The 23,360-nt window shown below is 48.0% G+C and overlaps 1 protein-coding gene across 1 annotated transcript in view; it reads right to left on the bottom strand.

Moving 5' to 3' along the window:
* Nucleotides 1-23,360, bottom strand: part of LOC138250008 (cohesin subunit SA-2-like) — a 434,120-nt gene that overhangs the window by 391,575 nt on the left and 19,185 nt on the right. The window contains exon 2 of the mRNA XM_069204310.1: nt 13,963-14,050. Coding sequence (XP_069060411.1) covers nt 13,963-14,050 — 88 coding nt within the window. The remainder of the gene's footprint in view (nt 1-13,962; nt 14,051-23,360) is intronic.

Raw genomic sequence — 23,360 nt, 5'->3', positions numbered from 1 at the left:
CCCTCACCCCCATCACTCCCACTCCTCACATCCCAAACCCAAGCCCTGCATGCAACAACTAAGCATAGACACCCATCACCAATGCATGTTCACTACGCATACCCACACAGACCCCTGAACAAAAACAATTAGCACACAATGTCCTACACAGGAATGCAAGCACTGGAGTACAGGGTCACCCACCCATTGCACACCATGGCACACACAGATACTAAGACTATGCCTTTACATCCCTGCAGGACCCCTACCCAACGTCACCGGACAGGAGGTTCCAGACATGTCCACTCCACTCCCCCCACAGAAGAGGCCCACAGTGATGACAGCAGCTCTGTCCAACTGGATCTAGATGACCAGCCCGGCCCATCTGGGACCTTGGGACAGTCGGTTTCCCTCACACTGGCACAAGCCACAACAGAGCCTCCCCCCTCTGGAAACACCAGCACAGCACCCACCCAGAAGCCCATACCTCTGTCCCCAGGACACGTCAAGCAGCAGTGTGTCCACCACTACAGGGAACCCAGGCTAACCCACCACCCCAACAACAGCAGGGACCTGGGGGCAGTGGGCACACGGTTCAGGGCACGGAGGCCCAGGAACACAGTGGTACTGGGAGGGCTACTGTGCGACAGGGGGAGGACAGGCCCAGGGAACCCACTCTCCATGAGGCCCTCTCCAACATCATGGGAGCCTACCACCATTCCCAGGAGACTATGGCAACGGTACTGGCCAAGTTTCAGGAGACCCAGCGGCTGCAGGAAGAACAGTATTTGGGGTTCAGGGAGGAACTCAAATCCATCAATACCACCCTGGGCACCATTGTAGGGGTGCTGAAGGAACTCGTGAACACCAGGAGGGACACTGTGGCACAACAAGGGGCCCCTGACACTAGACTGGACGATGAACTGCCCACCACCTCCGCCAGCGCTAGTGGACAGGAGGCACTGCCACAGGACCACGACACCAGCACCCCACCCCCTGCAGATGGAGAACCACCCCGCAAGCGGTCCCTGAGATCCAGGACAAAGAAAGAGAACAATGCCAAGAGCCCCGCCAAGAAATGAGACCACCCTGATTGTCATCCTTCTGTCCCACTTTGTCACCCTGTCCATCCATCAACTGCCCCAGCTTCACTTCCTATGCCCCTTTGGACAATGCACCTGTGAAGCAAATAGACTGGACTCTGCCATTGACATTCCTCCACCATTACCCCTGCCCATTTTACAACCCCCTCCACTATTTAGCTCTTAAATAAACACCCTTAAATCACAAAACTATCTGGAGTCAGTCTGTGCTTTCACAAATGTGTATTTGCAATAACAGAGGAAAATAGCAATATCCATTTAATTGTCAACATACCTATGTCACACAGCTCTAGTCCACGAGGAAACATAGCAGAGGTCACACAGTGGGACCCACATCTGTGAAATCGAAAGGGAAAGTGACAAATCTGGGTCCATACACTGGGTGAAAGTGACAGACAGATGAGAGGTAGAACACGTGTATCAGATGTAGCAGGCAGTGATGTCTTCTTACCTGTGTCTCACTGGAAGTATTGATGAATCACAGTGTTTCTGTTGTCGATATCCTCTTCTTCTGCTTCCTCTTCTTCGCTGTCCACCGGCTCCACAGCTGCCACAACACCTCGTTCAGGACCATCCTCCTGCAGAAATGGCACCTGTCGTTGCAAAGCCAAGTTGTGCAACATACAGCAGGCCACGATGATCTGGAACACCTTCTTTGGTGAGTAGAATAGGGAACCACCAGTCATATTGAGGCACCTGAACCTGGCCTTCAGGAGACCAAAGGTCCTCTCTATAACCCTCCTTGTTCGCCCATGTGCCTCATTGTAGCGTTCCTCTGCCCTTGTCCTGGGATTCCTCACAGGGGTCAGTAGCCATGACATGTTGGGGTACCCAGAGTCACCTGCAAATGTCGAGTGACAACTGTTAGACACACACTAACCCTTAGGGACAACCCCAGACCCAGACAACTATTCACAGTGTATAGGGTCCATGTCCTCACCTAATAGCCACACACGGTGCCTCTGGAGTTGCCTCATCACATAAGGGATGCTAGTATTCCTCAGAATGTAAGCATCATGCACTGAGCCAGGAAATGTGGCATTCACATGGGAGATGTACTGGTCGACCATATACACCATCTGCACATTCATAGAATGGTAACTCTTCCGGTTTCTGTACACCTGCTCACTCCTGCGGGGGGGCCAAGGCCACATGTGTCCCATCAATGCACCTATGATGTTGGGGATATGTCCCAAAGCATAGAAGTCACCTTTCACTATAGGCAAATCCTCCACCTGAGGGAACACGATGTAGCTGCGCATGTGTTTCAGCAGGGCAGACAACATTCTGGACAACACGTTGGAGAACATAGGCTGGGACGTCCCTGATGCTATGGCCACTGTTGTCTGAAAAGACCCACTTGCCAGGAAATGGAGTACTGACAGCACCTGCACTAGAGGGGGTATCCCTGTGGGATGGCGGATAGCTGACATCAGGTCCGGCTCCAACTGGGCACACAGTTCATGGATTGTGGCACGGACCAGTCTGTAGGTGACAATTACATGTCGCTCTTCCATTGTCGACAGGTCCACCAGCGGTCTGTACACCGGAGGATGCCGCCATCTCCTCACCTGCCCCTGCGGACTTGCTCTATGGAGGAGAACAGCGAGCAGAGGGTCAGCCAACACTGACGTACGAAAACACAACTTTATTGCACACATTTTTCAATCCGCTATTGGCCTGTCTTAATGTGTATGCAAGGCCTAGATATGTGTGACGCACTTAAAAATAATGCCATGTGGCCCCCCGAAATGGTGGCTGCCTGACCTGTAAGGTGGGACAATGGGATATGAGGTAACTGCGCTGGCATTGGACACCGTCGCGGTAGGCGGTCAAAGACCGTGGCGCAATCCTGCATTGGTTAACATTGGGCCCTATGGGTCCCAGGAGCCAATGACGATGTACGCAGGCGGTGACGGTACGCACCGCCGCCTGACGTGACCGCCATTTTCTATCTGTTCACTCACTTGATACCTGATCTTCGACAGGAGAGGACCTACACTGCAAGTGCCGCTGTGACCTCAGTCTGGAAGCGACAATGGCTCATGTGTATCGGGAAAGGGCCCCTGCCTTCACCACGGAGGAGTTGGAGAAACTAGTGGATGGGGTCCTCCCCCAGTACACGCTACTCTACAGTCCTCCAGACAAACAGGTAAGTACACTGTGAGCATGCTGTATGGGCAATGCCTGTTTGGAGTGGTGTGGATGTAAGATATGGGGAGGGGAGAATGAGGCGTGCATGAAACAACGGTGAGTGTATGTGCGTCAAGGCAAGGGTAGGAACGCGGGCCAATGACCGTGACGGTCCGGGCGGTTATATCTTCTCCTTTTCCCCTGTACTATTCCTGTAGGTCAGGGGCCACCAGAAGAAGGATATTTGGCGTGCCATCCCCAAGGAAGTCCGGACCCTGGGGGTCCACCACAGACCGAGCACCCACTGCCGGAAAAGATGGGAGGACATTCGCCGCTGGAGCAAGAAGACAGCGGAGGCCCAACTGGGGATGGCCTCCCAATGTGGGAGGGGTGCCCGTCGCACCATGACCCCCCTGATGTTCCGGATCCTGGCGGTGGCGTACCCGGAGTTGGATGGGCGCTTGAGAGCATCACAGCAGCCACAAGGGGGTGAGTACACTCTCATTCAGCTGAATCAGCGCGCATTGGAGGTGTCTGGGTGGGGGAGGTGGGCTGTGGGTACCCCTAGGCCAGGGCGAGCTTGGTAGGCAAGGTCCCTTCGTAAGGCAGGCCATGTGGCACCCCTCCCCACCCCACCAGTGTTAGGAGCCAACTACACCTAGTCAGGCTCCTGTGACGTCCATGTGTGCAGCAATCGGGCGTAGGCCTTGTACCCCATGGCCCTGTGATTAATTAGTGAACTCTAAGTGCATGGCGTAGTGCAGAGGGCTGCTGTGTCTGTAGTGTCTGCCAACGGTTAGCGGTATTGCATGCACTGAACATGTCTTTCTTCTTTCTCCCAACCCTTTATGTGGTCTCCCCGTTCTCGTGTGCAATAGCATCATCAGGCGGAGCAGCAGTGACACCGGAGTAGGAGGGAGCTGCATCCCGTATGGCCCTGGAGGGCGAGACTACAGACTACGAATTCACCAGTGGGACGGAGGGCGAGGGGAGCTCCACAGCAGGGACAGGAGCTGAGACCAGCGACATGGACTCCTCATCTGATGGGAGCTCCCTTGTGGTGGCGGGCCCCTCTGTGCCCCCCGCATCTACAGGTGCAGCCACCACCCCCACTACCAGCACCGCCCTCCCAGCAGCCCCTCAGCATGTGCCCCGTGGCCGCTCACCCAGGAGGGTGGGCATCTCCTTCGCCCCAGGCACCTCAGCCCCTGCCCCTCTCAGTGAGGAGGCCATTGACCTCCTCAGATCCCTCACTGTTGGGCAGTCTACCATTCTGAATGCCATCTAGGGTGTAGAGAGGCAGTTGCAACAGATGAATGCATACCTGAAGGGCATTCATTCTGGTCAGGCAGCCCAACAGCGAGCTTTACAGACTTTGGCTTCAGCACTGATGGCAGCCATTGTCCCTGTGTCCAGCCTCCCCCTCCAACTTCCTCCACCCAGCCCCAATCCCCTGTACCTCAGCCTATCCCAAGCACACCATCAGACCAGGATGCACACACCTCAACACACAAGGGTAGCTCGGGCAAACATAAGCACCACACATCCCACAGGCACTCACACAAGCATCATACCCATGCACACATACCAACATCCACTGCCTCCACTGTGTCCCCCTCCTCCTCGTCTCACTCCTCCATCCCTGTCACGTCTCCACTCAAACCTGCATGCACTACATCTTCAGCCACTACGTCTATCACCAGCATGCCCATCACCACACACCGCTCACGTGCAATCACCACCCCCACTACCATTCACACATCCCCTGTGTCCTCTCCCAGTGTGTCTGTGAGCCCACCTCCCAAAGTACACAAACTCAGTCACACACCCACCCAACAACCATCCACCTCACGACAGCCGACAGCCCATGCACCTTCTCCCAAAGTCAGCAAACGTACACCTCCTACAACCACTACCTCTTCCTCCACTCCCAAACCCCCTCCATCTACCCATCCCACTGTGTCTAAAAAACTTTTCCTCTTAAATGTTGACATCTTCCCCAGAACTCCCCCACCCCTTCGGTCCCCTAGGGCACGCCTTTCCAGGTCCCAACCCAGCACCTCAGCCACCACATCACTGGGAACAGTGGTGCCAGCAGTAACCGGCTTCTGGAGTGCACCAAGCAGCAGGGCAGCCAGTGTGCCAAGGAGCCAGACCACGGACAGTCCCCCACCTCAGAAACATAAGTTGGCCACAGCCCGGAGGGAAAAGGACAAAACACCTGCCACCAAGGGCTCTCCCAGGACTACAGTTGGGAGTGGCAAGACAGCTGCGCCACCATCCAAGGTGGGGAAGGGGCAGAGAAAGAAAGGGAATTCGCCGCCAACCTGCACGGCGGACAAGACTGCAACCAGCACCGCTGCTAAGGACACTGCAGCCACCAGCACCGCTTCCCAGGACACCGCCACCACCAGCACTGCTGCCAAGGACACCGCCATCACCAGCACCGCTGCCAAGGACACCGGCGCCACCAGCACCACTGCCAAGGACACCGGCGCCACCAGCACCGCTTTCCAGGACACTGCTGTCACCAGCACCGCTGCCAAGGACACCGCCGCCACCAGAACTGCTTCCCAGGACACCACCGCCACCAGCACCGCTGCCAAGGACACCGCCGCCACCAGCACCGCTGCCAAGGACACCGCCGCCACCAGCACCGCTGCCAAGGATACCGCCGCCACCAGCACCGCTGCCAAGGACACGGCCGCCACCAGCACCGCTGCCAAGGACACGGCCGCCACCAGCACCGCTGCCAAGGACACCACCGCCACCAGCACCGCTGCCAAGGACACCGGCGCCACCAGCACCGCTTCCCAGGACACCGCCGCCACCAGCACTCTCACTGAGCCACCCACCAGCACCGCAGGCCAATGAGCGCCGCAAGCACTGCCAGCAGCCACGCCACATCATGTGCCAGTGGCACCACCGCAGACATGGCTGCCATCCCGAGTGGTCAGTCGTACTAAGCTGGTGGTCAGTTTCAGGGGGCCTGGACAGCTTCCATGTAGGCCCACCGTCAGTGGAGAAAGACATCCACTACCTCAGTCCTTGGCAGGATGAAGCACACTGGGCACAAAGCCCCCTCCAGAACCAGTGGAGAAAGGAATCCACTACCTCAGTCCTTGGCAGGATGAAGCACTCTGGGCACAAAGCCCCCTCCAGAACCAGTGGAGAAAGGCATCCACTACCTCAGTCCTTGGCAGGATGAAGCACTCTGGGCACAAAGCCCCCTCCAGAACCAGTGGAGAAAGGCATCCACTACCTCAGTCCTTGGCAGGATGAAGCACTCTGGGCACAAAGACCCCTCCAGCACCAGTGGAGAAAGGCATCCACTACCTCAGTCCTTGGCAGGATGAAGCACTCTGGGCACAAAGACCCCTCCAGCACCAGTGGAGAAAGGCATCCACTACCTCAGTCCTTGGCAGGATGAAGCACTCTGGGCACAAAGCCCCCTTCAGAACCAGTGGAGAAAGGCATCCACTACCTCAGTCCTTGGCAGGATGAAGCACTCTGGGCACAAAGACCCCTCCAGAACCAGTGGAGAAAGGCATCCACTACCTCAGTCCTTGGCAGGATGAAGCACACTGGGCACAAAGCCCCCTCCAGAACCAGTGGAGACTGTTATCCACTTGTGAGACTGTGGCTTTGCACTCCCCAGGATGCAGCAGTGGGCAAACCACCCACTGTAAAGACTTGTGAGACTGTGGCTTTGCACTCCCCAGGATGCAGCAGTGGGCAAACCACCCACTGTAAAGACTTGTGAGACTGTGGCTTTGCACTCCCCAGGATGCCGCAGTGGGCAAACCACCCACTGAAGAGACTTGTGAGACTGTGGCTTTGCCCTCCCCAGGATGCATCAATGGGCATGGAGTCCCCTCGTGGATCTGGCGTCATGCACTCATCCGGCTGAGGTGCCCCCCCTTCCCTTCCCTCTGAGGTGCCGGTTTAATTTCGATCTGATGCCCCTGCAGTGTTCTCTCCGTTTTGATCGGGTATCTTGTGTGGGCCTCACCCCTGCTTTTTGGGCCCAGTGGTCCACGGACTATGTATGTGCAGTACATGGACTTGACTCCTTGGTGTATATATTTGTTAATAGTGTATATATATTTTTGAGTAATGGATTTTTATTGATTACAATCGTTCAACTCATTTCATTTTGTCCTTGTATTCTTCCAGGGGGGGTTGGGGGGTGTAAATGTAATGTATCAACATGTACTTGTGTGTGTGTTGTAGTGGGTGAGGGTGGGGGTTTTGCGTGTTGCGTGTTGCGTGTGTGTGTGTGTGTCACTCTCTTTTCCCTCTCCCCTCCCCTGTGTCATAGGTGCAGTACTCACCGTGGTCTTCACCGCCGGTGTTCGTGCTCCTGGTAGAGGAGCAGGAAGACAATGGCAGGTAGAATATGGAGTTCCAGCTCCATGGCATCCTGATTCCTTGTGGGTTGTGTAGACTTGAGCGTTTCCCCTTCCAAGTCCTGTTTCCGCCGTGTTTTTGTTCGCAGTGAATCCACCCCGGAAAAGGTGGCAGATTGGCCTCTCATGATACTGTGGGCGGTACATTGTCTTCCACCTGTCTGTTGGCGGTGACCGCCATGCTGTTTGTTTGTACCGCCGTGGCGGTCGGAGTGTTAAAGTGGCTGTCTATGCTGGCGGTTTCCGCCACAGTCGTGATTCCATTTTTTTTTACCGCCAGCCTGTTGGTGGTTTTACCGTCACTTTAACACCGACAGACAGGGTTGTAATGATGGCCTATATGTTTTGTACTGTATAGTATATAGGATGTTTCAGTTCTTCAGTTCAATCGTATAAGCTATCTTCTGTACAATTATTCACAATATTATATTTTAGTGCCATTTCTTCAATTCTTTTCTGGCGCAGCCAGCAAAGGGATTTCTAGAGAACAATACAATAAATTTGCCGGTTAGTAACTCAACCCTTTATCATTTTCACAGCTGCATACTGAAATTAGGCTTATAAACCCAAGAATAGCACAAGGAGCCGACAGCAAACAAAGCGCTGGGAGGAAACATTGGGAGATAATTAATAGCACGTGGAACTTATGCCCCCTCACTCCCAGTAGCTACCCTGATGGGTACTGTTTTTTCAAATTAGCAAATTGTTCCCATTTCTAGTATATCTCTCCCATACTGAATGATGTTAACAAAAACAAGTGCAGTAGCTTCAGTGAACAGAGACATTTGCAAATTCTTCAGGCCCTCTTCACAGGGAACCTCCACCCAGCGGCCATAAGCTGACCTCCAATGGTGGATTTAAAGAAAAGCACAATAACTAATTTTCAGAAACTGCAGGTCATCTTCAACTTGATGATTTCTGTTCTCTTCCTAGATATCGTGATGATAACGAGGCACTTTTTAAGTGTGAATCTTGTTGAAGCCAAACATAATACTATCCTTGTCACGAAAGTAATATCCAAAGATGAAAATTCAGAAGTATAAATTCTGGGTCTATTATTTCAGATTTGTTTCTGTGCTTATAAGTAGAGAAGTTAAGCCACTTTGTAGTACAATTTCTTCTCTCTTCAAGCCCTTGATATGGTCACTGACCTAGGCAACTACAGGCTTCCTTGTGGACAACAGGCCTTCAAGTAGTCCATTGGCAAATCCGTAAGGACTGACCTACAATATAAATACTGCTGAAGAAGTTTAGTAGGGAAAACTGATCTAATAAATAGATGCGGAAATTACTGGTCTAACCGTACATATGACTTTTGAAGAAAATGATCTTCTTAGATGTCTATATTTGAGCCCTGAAAAAGCAGAATCACGATACAGTAAAACAGGGGTCTCAAACAGGTCGATCACGAGCTACCAGTAGCTCGCAGGCTGCCACTGAGTAGCTCGCACATGATAACTGCGCCAGTCAACAGGCTTGAGAATATACAGCTGCCCACTTGCTAAGGCAACTTTTTAAAGCTCTGTGGCCTTTACTGTGAAGGCACAAAAGCAGACATTGCAGGATGATGAAGCCTTTCATCGGAAACATACTTTCTTTACAGCTTTTGCTTCTTTCTTTCTTGCATCTCCTTCCTTTTCTTTCTTTTTTCCTTGATTTCATGTTTTTCTCTCATTTCTCGGTTGTTTCTATCCCTTCTTTTCTGCTTTCCCTTTTTTCTCTCCTTCTATCTATCTTTTACACTACTCCTTTCTTTCTATACCTCTTTATTGTACTTTTGTTCTTATTCTTTCGTTTTGCTTCTTGATTTTATTTTACTTTTGCTATTTCTGCAACCTTTTTCTTTTCACTTATTGCTAATTCTATTCTTTTCCTTTTCTTCCTTCTTTGTTTCTTTTTTACTTTTTCCCCCTCTTTTATTCTTTATTTCTACTTTTTTCCTGCCTTTTTCTTTATGTCTTTCTTCTCCAACTTTGTCTCTCACAGTAGTTCTGTCCTTTGTCCTTTCATTGTTATTACCTTTCCTTTCTGTCTTTCTCCATTTATTTTCCTTCCTCCCCTCTTTTTAGATTTCTCTCCTCTCCTTTTTTAGCATAATCTTTCTCCATCTTCATCTATCCCTCTGTTATTCTATCTCTGACCCTCTTTTTCTAGTCGTATTTATTTATTGGGCTATTTTTTGTACTTTTTCCATTCTTTTTCTCCTCCACTACTGCCCTTTTCTTTATGCCTTGCCTTCTTTCTATTTCACTCTATTTTCTTCTACACTTTCGTTACCTTTCTTTCTCTCATTTTCTCGGCCCTTACTTTCCATCCTGTTCTCATTATCTTTTTATTCTGCTTGCTTTCTTCCTTTTGTCTTACTCTATCGTGCTCTTCCTTTTTCTACATCATCCTTTGTAATTCTTCCATTTAACTTCTCACATTCATTCCTTTCACTATTTCTTTATTTTCCTTTCTTTCTCTTGCCTTTTTTCCCCCCTCATTCTGTCCTCTTTTCCGTATTCTGTCTCTTTCTCGCTTCCTCTTCTCTCTTTCTCTCCTTTTTTCTCTCTTGTGTTCTCTGACTCTTTCTCTACATACAAATCATGTGGCCATACCCACACAGGTAATTCTAGTTGAAAGAAGTCCTAGAGATAGTTGGAATTCCTATTATGGAAGAGCCAAGCTGTGATACTTGCAATCGTACTACAAGAATGCAATGAATTGAAGAAACATGATTGGAGACTAATATTCCGATTGTTGGGCACATCAAAAATAACAATGTCAAGAAAGTGGAAGCAGACTTAGGGCCCAACTTTATGTGTGGTCCTGGAAAATGAAGGAGAAAATGCACAATAGCTTGTGAAACAGCAGACAAGAAAGAAATACTTAAAATAAACAGGAACAAACAAATGTGTCTGTGGGTCCAGCAGGAAACTCAATCCCTTCAGTGCTCATTTTAATACCAGTTCAGTACCCATTGTACTGATTTAAAAAGATTCCTGCAGCAAAATTGGCATAAATACAACAATGCAAATTAGACTCTATTTAAACACTGGTGAATTTCATATACTTTTTCTCAAATGTTGCCAGCCCATGAAAGGAACACTCTCCGGGTCTCATAATGCACTTCAAACGAGCACTCCGTATCACCAAGTCTGCGCACTCACCTTTGTACAGCTACTCTCCCCTTCATTATATTATATACAAAGGCCCTATGTTATCCTATCACTCCCAACCTGAACTCCCTAATCTCTCACTTTTAGAGAAGCCATTCTGACCTAAACAGAACCTAAGAAGGCAAGGCTAACAGTTGGTTATGTCTTGCTTAGAAGCTATGTTAAGTCCTGTCTAGAATTTAGGTAGCTATACCTATCTTGTTATGTGAGGTGTTATTTTGTAAGCGCTTGTAAACTGGGGTTATTTGGCACTGCAGACAGCAACAACAACACAAACAAGAAAGCAACATTAAACAAGAGCAAAGTTGAATAGATGATAAATTAATATTATTAAAATAAACTCAAATACTATAGAGGGAAGCAGATTTTCAGTTTTTTTCAAAAGACAGTGAGAGAAGTTAAAGAATGGAAATTATAGGAAAGTTTGTTCCTTTCTTTGGCAGCTGCAATTAAAAAGGAGATCATTTGCTCCTAGGAACTTTCATGACCCAGGGAGAGGAAAAACCACTATGGGATCCAGAGCTGGAATTTTGGCACCATAAAAGGTGATGGGGAGTGGTGGAAGTCTTAAGCACAAATACCAAATAATTAAACTTCACTGGAAACCAATGGGGGTTTTTGGAACAGGGATAATATGCTCCCATCGCATGGATTCTATAGGAAGATGGGCAGCTGCATTTTGTACCAGTTGAAGCCATATAATAAGCTTGCCCAGTTAGGTTCCACCAAGGCTAGAGCTGCTATACGGCTTTGGCATTGACTCGGTGGACTGAAGCAGGATTCTTAACTGTGGGGGATTTGTACCAAAATGGCCATGTCATCCCTGGGTCCAACCTAATAGAGGGCAGTGTTCACCAGTCATTACAATGTATAGAACTATAATTTTTAATACTGAACAGAGATGAGGGATCAAGATACGGACCTAAATACGCATGAAGTACTTTCAATGTTTTTATGGCTGAAAACACTCCACACTTAATATTATGGTTTTATAGATCCCTGTTAAATATGACCAAGCCCCAGTTATTATGGGTCAGGGAGATTGAGAGAGTAGAGTTGACAGGACCTTCACTGATAAAGTGAAAGAGTTTTAACACACATGCAGAAAGTCTCCAGGGATTTGAAGTTGAATATATCAAATGTAACTATTTACATAACCTATATGTCTCAGAGGTGTATGAATCTGATAGGAGGATCAGTTGATATTCACTGTCCCAAATGAACTTATTGTAATGCTTATTTTTCTACATGGTATGGCTGTGTGTGGCTATTTAGTTGTTCCGGAAGTTTGCAATCAAGCAACTCAAGTGGGCTTGTAGTACAGAAGGCTTGCATTCTCCTATGGTCTGCCTGTGGTCTGTTAATTAAATCTAAAAAAACTGGGAACAGGTTTATAGATCTGGCATTGGTACTCGCCAAGAGGTGAACAGCCATGAGCTGGAGAAGTAAGCCCTGATCAATAAAGGGTGCCATAATATGAGCAACTAGACCAGATGTGAAAGTCTTGTGCTCCATTTGGAGGAGAAGAACCACCTTCACAGAAGACCTATCGCTCACCTCTGGTATGAAATCCTCTTGACTTTTGATAACCCTGAGACAAGAGGAATGGACAAACCATCTGATGGGACTAAAGGCCTCATTATGACTTTGGCAGTTGGATTGATCTAACCACCAAAGCCACGGGGAGGAGGCTGCTGTCATACAAGCGGCCTCCCCCAAGTCTTAGAACAAGGTTTCCATTGGGCTGAAGAGTGCCAAAGCTGTGGCACAACATCACCCTCGGAATGCACACTGTCTGCACCCACTGTGGCCACCAGCACTGGCTTTCTGCTAGCCTTTTCATGGCAGGGACCCCACCATGAAAAGGTTGGCAGAAAAAGGACTTGTGATCAGCATGGAAGCCCTGAACTCTGCACAACTGTGGCTGACCACGACTCCGACCGCTGCCTCCTTATTGGGTTCTATGATCCTGGCAGTGGCGGTGGTCCCCTGGCAGTCCCATCTCCAGAGTCGTAATCTGATGGTCAGACCACCAGGAGTGAGGCGGTCCCATCGCCACCGCACGTTTGGCGGTCCTCGGACCACCAAACTCATAATAAGGCCCTAAGTGAGTGGATGCGTTGGGTGCTGTCCCTAATTTGTTATCTGTATTGAATGAAGACATACCCCCAGGCACCATATTAATATCTATTTGTTTTCTTTTACTCTCTGATTTTGGAATTGCTACAGGTTTTATTTTGGTTAACTGTTAACTCAATCTTAGTTTATTGCTTTGAGTATGTACGCCTCATACACATTTGCCCATTTATTCCCACATTTCAGAACCATGCTTCACTGCATGAATGCTGCTGTTTGAATTTGAATTATTTTTTAAAGGAAAATGATGATATTGCATTGTATATGTTAGATACACATATATATTGTATCTATTCAGGGTCTGTCAAAGTAATAAACAGATTTGAAATAAACAAATAATAAACTAAAACGTGTCCTGCAATCCTGCAATGATTACAGTTACAAGCACTTTAGATGTGATGAATGGAAGGATTTTTCCAATATGGTTAGTTGGCCAGAAGAAAGCATTGGTGAGGGAGACTGAAGCCCATAAGATACCTACATTTTGAACAAAAGCATCATGGGTGCAGATGGCCCCATAATTTGATTACCGTTAACGGGTTTGAGGTTGGTGGAGGAGTATCTATGTGGTAATGAGGGACTCTTGATTAAATTTAGTTGAAAAAATTAGATGTCATCGAACGACGCAAGATGTTTAGTGGATTGGCTGAGACATCCAAGCATGGACAAATGACCTGAAGGGGGCTCAGGATATGTTACCTTTAACAAGACCTGTGTATCATTGGCATACATGTAAACTTTACTGCATGGAATTTCCCAATGAGGTCAGAGGCATGCAGAAACTAATGCACCAAAAGCTAAAGACACATCTTTTCACTTGAAAACTAACAAGTGAAACAATTGACAATCACTTTTCACCTGTAGGACATAACATGCACTGTACATTAGGCTGAAAATGAAACAAATCACACTTTGTGCAAGTATAGCAAATTACTACAAAAGACAGCATTACACAGGGTGATACATCTGCAGTGGAAAGCAAAAGAATAGGGTCATTTGTAGTAATCTTCAATATGTTTCAACTCCAAGTTATTAACTTACGGGTGATTTCAAGCTGCAGTGGTTTCTCTGAAAGCAGCCATTCTGTGTCGTGTTTGCTGGCACAGTTCCATCATGAACAGCATTTTCTCTAAATAGAAAAAGTGAAACATAGTTATGTTCGCATTTTCGGTAGCCAAGTATGCATTCAACAAGACACATTTTGTGCATATGATTAAATACAGACATACACTGAAATCAGTAAAGGGCTGTCAAGCTCATCTTGTATGCCTCGTTCTTGACCACTAAAAACCACTGACCCTAAATTGTTTCTCACTCAGGCTCTTTGTAACAAACTCTAGGATGACAGTCAGTTTGGGCAGACCTCAAATGATAAAGAAAACAACTCAAAACCTTAAGGAAATAGAAAAACTAATTTTCAGTTTGTGCACATGTAAGGTTATTTATCAGTGGGCAGAAGACCGCCTCCAATAAATGGTGTGCTTGGTTATCTTTCAGGAAAAAGTGAGAGTATTTTCAGTAAATATTTCCCCAAAATTATATTTATGCTTGCCTCTTTCACAACAAAATATGTTGGTTTGGATGATAGACCCTAATATGTATTCCCTCAAACTAAAGGATTCAAAATATCGACAGGTTTTATAAAGTTTTCAGTTCTTGACTGGCACAGAAATATCAAGTCGATCCAAAAGAGCCTTTTTGTGGGTGGTAGCCCTCTTTGACACTTGTATTGACAATTACTTTATTTTTCTACTTAATTTCAAAAACCTAAAACTTACATTATGTCTCTATTATAAAATACATATTTAGCAGACATTTATTCCTCTGAGCGATATATCTGTAGGGATGTTAAATGCATATAGGTTGCTGTCATCTAGGCATGCTTTTGCAATGCCTCCTCCCAATACTTAATTGAAAATCAATGATAGAATAAGTTATCTAAAATAGCAAAAGCTGACGTCACCTTTACAATGACCCCATTACTCTTATCAAGCAGACTATTTTGTACTAAAAAAAACATTAGAATGGAATGAGGCCTGGGTAATTATAAGTGGCAGAGATTAATTTAAGTACTCCATTCATCGGTTTTTCTTTCCCTATGTGTGGCACAAAATCCAACAGGTAAGCTCCTATGTGGGTCCCTTGCTCACATGCAACAGAAGCTATAACTCACTGACACCTAATTAGACAGACATCAGTCTGCAGTTGCTTGGTTCCCGTTTAGGGGGAACGTGGCCTTGCAGTTCAGCGTGAACTGTCCTCAATGGAGCAGGACCAAGGTTGATTTGCATATGATTGGTTCCTCTCTGGGGTGGCATGGAGGGCAAAAAACGATGGACTGGGATGCACCCTCAGATAATTACTAGTGGCTCAGATCATTGTAAGCATTCAACCTTTCGTTTTTTTGTTTTCCTTAATATACTTGCAACTTACTCATTTGACCATAAACCGTTCCACAGTTACTATAATAGAAAGTTTTTCACAATGGCATCATGTACAAATCTATGCTCACATCCCTGTCTGTATGCATGAACTTGAACTGTCACTTCATTAAAAAAATGCCAATTGTGTTTCTTGATTGACGGATGGTTGAGGAGTCTTGAGAGGGTGCTGATAATGGGACAGCGCCTAAGGGCTAATAGTAAACAAAATAAAAGTCGTCATGAGGGTATTTTTACCTTGCTCAGACATCTTGGTTCCCTCCCATTCTCAATCTCTAGGGAGATTTCAGAACCTCTGAGAAACATAAGGAGGAAGAAAAAGGCAGCATCTGCATTTGGCCCACACAAAAAGATTTTGCAAACCATACAGGACGAATTTAGCATTCCATAAAGTGGAAGCCTTGAGATCTGAGTGTCAGAAGAATGCATGTTGGGAAGCCTTTATATCACCATGACACATCTCCACACACAAGCCTGAAGAATGCCACAGAGGCCACCTTATCTCTGGTGCAATGTGCCTTAACAGTAAATAGATATTGGGCTCATGCACAGTTTCAACAGCTGAGGTGTGACAAAATCCACCAGACGCTGCTGGCCACTAGAGCCACTCATCCAGCCTCATTACCAACAAAGGTAAAAAAAAAAATATATATGATGGTCAAATCACAGGTACCTTGTGTGTTTCAGATAAAAAACAGGTATATGCTTGACATCCAAATTATACAAGATTAATACAGCGGAGGAAACACATGACATGAAGAAAATATAAGGAGAACAAACTGTTTGTTCAAATGAAAATTTGACAGTACTTTCAAACTGTACTGAAACACCACTATGTACCTATGAAATATCTTTAAAGGTTCTGAGGTACAAAGGGCATGTTTCTCAAGGAATCAAAAAACCAATGTAATGACAACCAAGAAGAATAACTCTATGGTAGACGTTTTGTGCTATGGGAAGCCATGAGTTCGAAAGGTTTCAGCTTGGTGAGGACTAGATTCACAGCCCAAGGGGTTCTGGGACAACCTACTTGGTGGACACAAATACATTAAACCTGTCAAATGGTTTGACCGATTCATTTGTCACAGGGAAAGATTTTACAAGCCTCTTTTGGTAGATCTCAATGATGACAAATTAGGTCTTGCAAGTATCTAGCTGTACCTGCTTCAACCAGGTGACGCAAAGAAGACATCACATCATCTACTGAGCAAGCATAGGACTTAATTTGTTTCGCTACTGCCCAGGTAAAGAAAACAGAAATTAAAAACGTAAGATGTAACTATAACTGGAGAATTTCTAATCTTTGTGTATGTTTGGTTTGTAAATACAGAATACATAAAGCTTTCCTAACTATAACCAAGGTTCAACAAAGGTTTAACATTTGGGTTTTCTTCATTGAATTTCAATGTTTTTTATTTTATTTTTAATTTAAAAAAATGTTTTGAAATTGTACAGTGTACTGTTCAGGAGAGTAGGGGGCATGACCAAGCAGCCAAAGATGGCAGACGCACCTTAAGAAAGCTCGAGGGCCCAGCCTTTGCAGTCTACTATAATTTTGCCCTTACCCTGAACTTCCGAGTACCGTTTGACACCACACTGCACCATCTCCTTGTGCTGAAGGCTGTGGTGTCGGAGCGAGGCCACATGAGACGCCAGTAAAGAAGTGATACCCTGTTGGGGCCTCCCCATCCGTCAGGGCCACGACTGCAGGCTCGCTGTCCTACCAGGCTGTCCTAAAACTGCTAGAAGGAATGGAGTACGGGGGTGAAGACCAGTGGGTGGAGGGGGGTGCTCCCCTCTTGGAGACCTACTGGCGCCTGACAGGTGGAATAGTGGAGCACTGATGTCACACCTGCACGGTGGCTTCAAGGAGCCCGGCGGTACCTGAAGCTCCTCCGCCGCCCTCAACTGAGCACGTCATTGTGACCCCGTGAGGTTGCCCCGCAGCACTGGGACTTCGCCGGACTTCGTACCTGCCGGAATCAAGGGACCGACTTCGACCCTGATGTCGCTTCACCTCCACCGCCCTGCAGTAAGGACCCGATGCGCGACGCCTCTGCCCTTCTGCCCTGTGGCACCGGAACCAACGCTGCATCGGAGCCTGCGACGCCTCGCTTCCTGTCTCCGTGCATCGGCCTGTTTCCAACTTGTTTATTAAAGGTACTGTACCTGAGGGTCGAACAACTCCATAAACCGTGCCATTGGCATCGCATTATAGGAAATGACTCCGCCATGACACAGCATAATACAATCTTGCAGTATTTGTGCCTCAAGGCTCTGTTTTCATGCTTTTAAGTGCTAAATTCATATTTTTAACTGGATATGGTGGACTTTTACCTTATTTAGTCTTGTTTATTTAGATAAAATAATAACTACTTTTCTAAACCTGTGTTGTGTCATTTGGTAGTTGTTTACTGTATTACTGTGTGTTTCTGTACAAATACTTAACACATTACCTCTGAAGTTAAGCCTGCCTACTAGTGCCAAGCTACCAAGGGGGATTCTCCTTTACCCTGACTAAAGTGAGGGTCCCTGCTTGGGCAGGGGGTAACCTGACTGCCAACCAAAGACCCCGTTTCTAACATTGGTGATCAGCGGTGAGGATTTGAACTTGTATTTGTACTTGACATACAGTGATTAAGTGTACACTACTGTTTCCAGTGCAGACCATTATGTGACCACATACAGTTTTTGCTTTTGCTCCACTTTGGACTTTTTCCCTACTTCCATATTTTTGCTGATCACTTTATTGACTTTTGCAATCCATTGGGAACTCTTTGTCTGCCTTGGAACTTTGAACTTTTGTTGATTCTTCATCATGTCTCAATCTGGAGATGCATCAGCTGGAGCTGCTTTCAACTTAGGGAAACTGGAGAGCTATACAGTTGCTCAGTTGAAGCAGTTCTGCAAGAATATTGCCTGTCCCATTAAGGGGTACACCAGGAAGGAGGAGCTGCAGAAGGCACTGAGGGCCTGGGTGACAGCCACGGAAGCTGAGGGGCACACAGTGGAGGATGATGAGGGTGAGGATGAGAAGGTGCAATCCATACACAATGATATAGTGGCTGGACCTATTATGTCCAGGGAGAGGGTCTCCAGGGCAAGTAGCAGTGTGTCATCCAAGGGCCTGACTCCTGTAGAGTTACAGGACAGACATGCAGAGAGGGCTCACCAGTTGGAGAAGTTTAGGACGCAAAGAGAGAGATGGAGGAAAGGAGGATGGCCATAGAGTAGAAGAAGATACTGTTGGCTCATGAGCTCAGCTTGAGGGAGGTGGATCAGAGGAGCCAGTCAGGTAGGGGTGGTGGCAGCAATATCACAGTACAGCCTGAGAGGAGGGTGCAAATTCCTAAAGACCTTGTGAAGGATTACAAAAGGGAGGATGACATATTCTTGTGGTTCAGGGGGTATGAGTCTGCTTTCCATATGAATCTGGTCCCTGAAGCTCATTGGGGGGGGCAGGTCTGTGGAAGCATTTTGAGGTAGAGGGGAGGGATACTCTGACATCCTTAGGGGATCCTCAGGGGCTCCTCAGGGGCTCACTTACTCTATCACGAAGGATGCCCTACTCGCAAGGTATGGTCTCACCCATGAGCAGTACAGGTTTGGTCCTATAAGAAGAAGGAATACAAAAAACATGGTTGCAATGTGTGGATACTTTTTTCAGGTCACTGGATAGTTGGGTGAAGGGCAGTGAGGTGATAACCTTTGAGGGGCTTTACAATTTAATATCTTGGGAGCACTTCTACAGTTTATGTTTTCCAGAGCTGCACCAGCACCTGATTGACAGCAAGCTGATTGAGCCCAGGAAGCTTGCGCAGGAAGCAAACCGTTGGGAGAGCACCAGGGTCCAGAAGAGAGATGGGAGACCACGCCAAGGGTGGGCAGGGTCCCTCTCAGAAGAAAGGGGGAGTAAGGGTAAACAGGGGGGAGTTCTCTAAGGGGCCGCAATCTAGTTCCCAGGGTAAGGATTCCCACCCCCCCCCAGTGAAAAGAAACCATGATTCTCCAAAGGGAAACCTGCGGAGGGGGGTCTCGGCAAGTACTTTGCATGTGACCCCGTGGATCTTCTGAGGGGTAACCTCAAATGCCCCAAGGGTACACTAGCACCCACTGGGGTTTGGCTAGCGTAGCGCTTGAGGAGGAGTTGGTTCCAGGTGGGTGGGAGCCAGCTGAGATGACCCTTGTCTCACTAGGGGACAGTGAAATGGTCAAGAGAACCCTAGTACTTGAGAACACTAAAACATACAGGCAGTGGGTGACCATTGGACAGAGGGTGGAGGCTCTGAGAGACACAGGAGCCAGTGTGACTACAGTGAGGAGTCACCTGGTGCCTGAAGAGCAGATAGATCCCCATGTATTTCACCAAGTATATCCAGTGGACAATTCAGAGCATCTGGGCAGAGTGGCGCAGGTTCCCTTTGAATGGGGGGGGGGGGCTCAGTTTCTTTGGAGTTAGCTGTGAGTCCAACCATGCCTGTGGATTGTTTGCTTAGCAATGACCTGGAGGATTCCCCATGGAAGGAGGTGGAACACAGGTCACACTTAGAGATGTTGGGTCTGCCTGGGTGGGTATGCGGGGCAGCCCCTCAGGGTGAGCAGAAGTCACTGGAGCCTGAAACAGTGACCCAGGGGACTGGCAAAAGGAGGAGGGGCAAGGGATATGGGAAACCAGCCCCAGAAGTTCCCACTATCCAGGCGGAGGCAGAGCCTGAGGGTGACGCCCTGGAGCAAAGCGGGGGGAACAGATGGCTGAGCTCGGGGAGGTCCCTGAGCTGTCACAATTGCAGCAGGAAGGGGGACCCACCAGGGAGGCATTCTGTGAGGCACCAAAGGTATGCTCTACTCTTGAGGGTTTGCGGCAGCAGGCTTTAGACCAGGCGGCTAGCAAGGAGCCCGGATCTCACCTGATTTATTGGGAGGACAGCCTCCTGTACAGTGAGCCTAAGGTTGCTTGGGTTAGCCCATGTGCTGGTGGTAACCCAGTGCTTCAGTGCCTTTCTACTGGGTCTGGCTCATGATGTGCCTTTAGCTGGACATTTGGGGAAGGACAAGACTGTTGAACAGCTTGTCACCCACTTTCACCAGGCCCCTAATGTGAAGGCACTCAGATGCACACTGTAGGTCTTGCATAACTTGTCAGGCAAGTGGCAAGAGTGGGGGTCAATGCAAGGCTCCCCTCCAACCTTTTTCAGTAGTTAGTACCCCCTTTAAACGGGTGGGTATTGACATTGTGGGCCCTCTGGATCCCAAGACAGCCATGGGCAACAGGTTCATCCTAGTCTGGTGGACCATGTCACCCGGTACCCAGAAGCCATTCCTCTGAGATCAATCACCTCCCCTGTGGTTGGTCGTGCATTGATGGGAGTCTTTACCCGCATGCAGTTCCCTAAGGAAGTGTTATCTGATAGGGGTACTAATTTCATATCTACATTTATGAAATCCCTGTGGCAGGAGTGTGGGGTAATGTATAAGTTTACCACTCCTTACCACCCCAAAGCAATGGTCTGGTTGAGAGATTCAACAGCACCTTAAAAGGCATGATCATGGGCCTGTCAGAGCCCCTGAGGCGGAAGTGAGACATCCTCTTGCCATGCCTTCTGTTCGCCTACAGGGAGGTGCCTCAAAAAGGCTTGGCTTTAGTTCTTTTGAGGTAGTGTGTGGCCACCCTGTCAGGGGACCTTTGTGTCTGTGAACAAGGGCTTGGAGAAGCCCCTAGTAAACCTCCCCAGGCTGTATTCAGCTACATAATATAAACAAAAGGTACACTGTTCCAAACTACTCTAACATACTAGGGGACCTGATATCTCAGGAGCAAGAGCCCTCAAGCATCACAATGGATGACTGGCATCATCATCGGGAATGCTCCACGCCAGGCCGGCGCTGCAACGCCTGACGGGCTCCCCGGTAGGGGGCTCTAAGCCGTGCTGTTCTGATAGTAACTGGTGGGTTCAAACTATGCAGACAAAGGTGCCTGCATCCAGGCACCAGCACAGATGGAGAGAACAGAAAGATATATAAATTAAAATTGGTTATTTATCCCACAATCCACATCATAATTTTAATCAGTTCAAAAGGGGATGAAGACCAAGATTAAAAACGAACATGAAAGTCCCAAATTGAGTTATAATGCTCTATTACTTTCAAAGAGCAAAAAACCACAGAGGACTACAACATTTATGGTGCCTCTAAACTAGGGTCAACATGTTTTGCGACTTGCGGTCCAACAGGATCCATTGACATTTGCTTCATTAGGACCAAAAATAAACACTTCTCCAAATAATACAAGAAAATCAAGAAATGAAAAAAAACGAATTTAGGAGTGAAAAGCAGTCACTTACGTAAAGCAAACTGGCTAAGTCATAGGAAGGTCACCCAACCCCAATTTGAGATCAGGCCTCGTGGGAAGCACATTCCAAGGACCCGAAAAGAAGAATTACGTCGAAGGTCCTTGGACATGGACCTACCCTCTGGACAGCGTTCCCGTAACGAACCAGCTGGATTCAGCTACAGGCTGGCATTTAGAAACCAGACTTCCCGCTTCAGAGCTCTTGCACAAGAGAACCTAGAAGCAAGACATGAAACAGTGGTATGACCAGAATGCCACTCTGCTCGAGTTCCAACCTGGACAAAAAGTGTGGGTGATGGCACCAGTGGAGCCTAGGGTGCACCAAGACAAGTGGACTGGGCCATTTGAAGTGGTGGAGTACAAGAGCGAAGTCACCTACCTAGTGGACTTGCGGGCTTCCAGGAACCGCTTAAGGGTCCTGCATGTGAACCATCTCAAGGCGGCTGAATTGTCCATTCTCCTAGCGACAGATGATGGGGTGGAGAAAGAGTGAGACTCTTCCTGACCTCAGACCAACAGAGTGACTGTCACCAGGTATTGTGTCAGTTTGCCTCCCTGTTCTCCCCTTATCCCAGTGATCACACACTTGTGTACACATGATGTGAACACTGGGGACAGTCCACCCATTAAAGAGAAGGTTTACAGGGTGACTGATAAGGTCAGGGCTAGCATCAAAGATGAGGTGTCTAAGATGCTAACCCTAGGGGTCACTGAGTTTTCTAGAAGTCCTTGGTTACAAAGGCTGCTGCTCCTTGTGCCACCCCAGAACTCCGGTTCTGTGTTGACTACCGGGGTCTCACTGCGGTCACTAAAACGGACACGCACCCTATCCCCCGAGCTGATGAGCACATCGATCGGTTTGGAGCTGCCAAATACCTCAGCACGTTTGATTTGATGTCTGGATATTGGCAGATTGCTCTAACTGAGGGGGCCAAGGAGAGGTCAGCATTTTCTACCCCATGTGGGCACTCCCCGTTTAAAGTGATGCCATATGGGATGAAAAATGCACCTGCCACACTTCAGAGATTGGTCAACCAGGTGTTGACTAGGCTGGATGATTTCAGTGAAGCCTACCTGGACAACAATGCAGTGTTCAGTTTCACTTCGGAGGAACACTTGCAACACCTCTACAGAGTATTAGAGGCCATGCAAAAGGCAGGCATCACTATTAATGCCAGTAAGTGCCAAATAGGGCAGGGTTTACTGTTGTATTTGGGACACCAGGTAGGGAGTGGCCAGGTGGCACCCACGGCCAAAAATTGACACCATTCTGGCTTTGGAGCCTCCCAAGACCCAGACTGAGGTGAGGGCAATTTTAGGCCTCACTGTCAGGAATAAGGCTGTGCTCGGTCCAGGTCCCGCCTGAAACTCCGCTGCGCGTATTTGCGGCGCTTCATGCGCACCACTTGTCATCACTTCCTGTTCATCAGCATCACCTACCCTGTGGTAAGCTCATGCAGCTGCAGGGTCAGGACATTGGTGGTCAAGATGCACTTATCAGTGCTATTCTATGAAGGGACTACAATTCCCAGGTTTTTAGAGGCAGCGGCCATCTTGGGGTGTGGCAGGCCTATAAAGCCCAGCCACACCCAAGCACATTGCTCACTATTTTGAAGACTTCGATGCAGTCAGACCTCGTGGGGATTCCT

This window comes from Pleurodeles waltl, chromosome 8, assembly GCF_031143425.1.
Source record: "Pleurodeles waltl isolate 20211129_DDA chromosome 8, aPleWal1.hap1.20221129, whole genome shotgun sequence".
NCBI lineage: Eukaryota > Metazoa > Chordata > Amphibia > Caudata > Salamandridae > Pleurodeles > Pleurodeles waltl.
The sequence above is the reverse complement of the archived record's forward strand: the minus strand, read 5'-3'. Positions and strand labels throughout refer to the sequence as shown.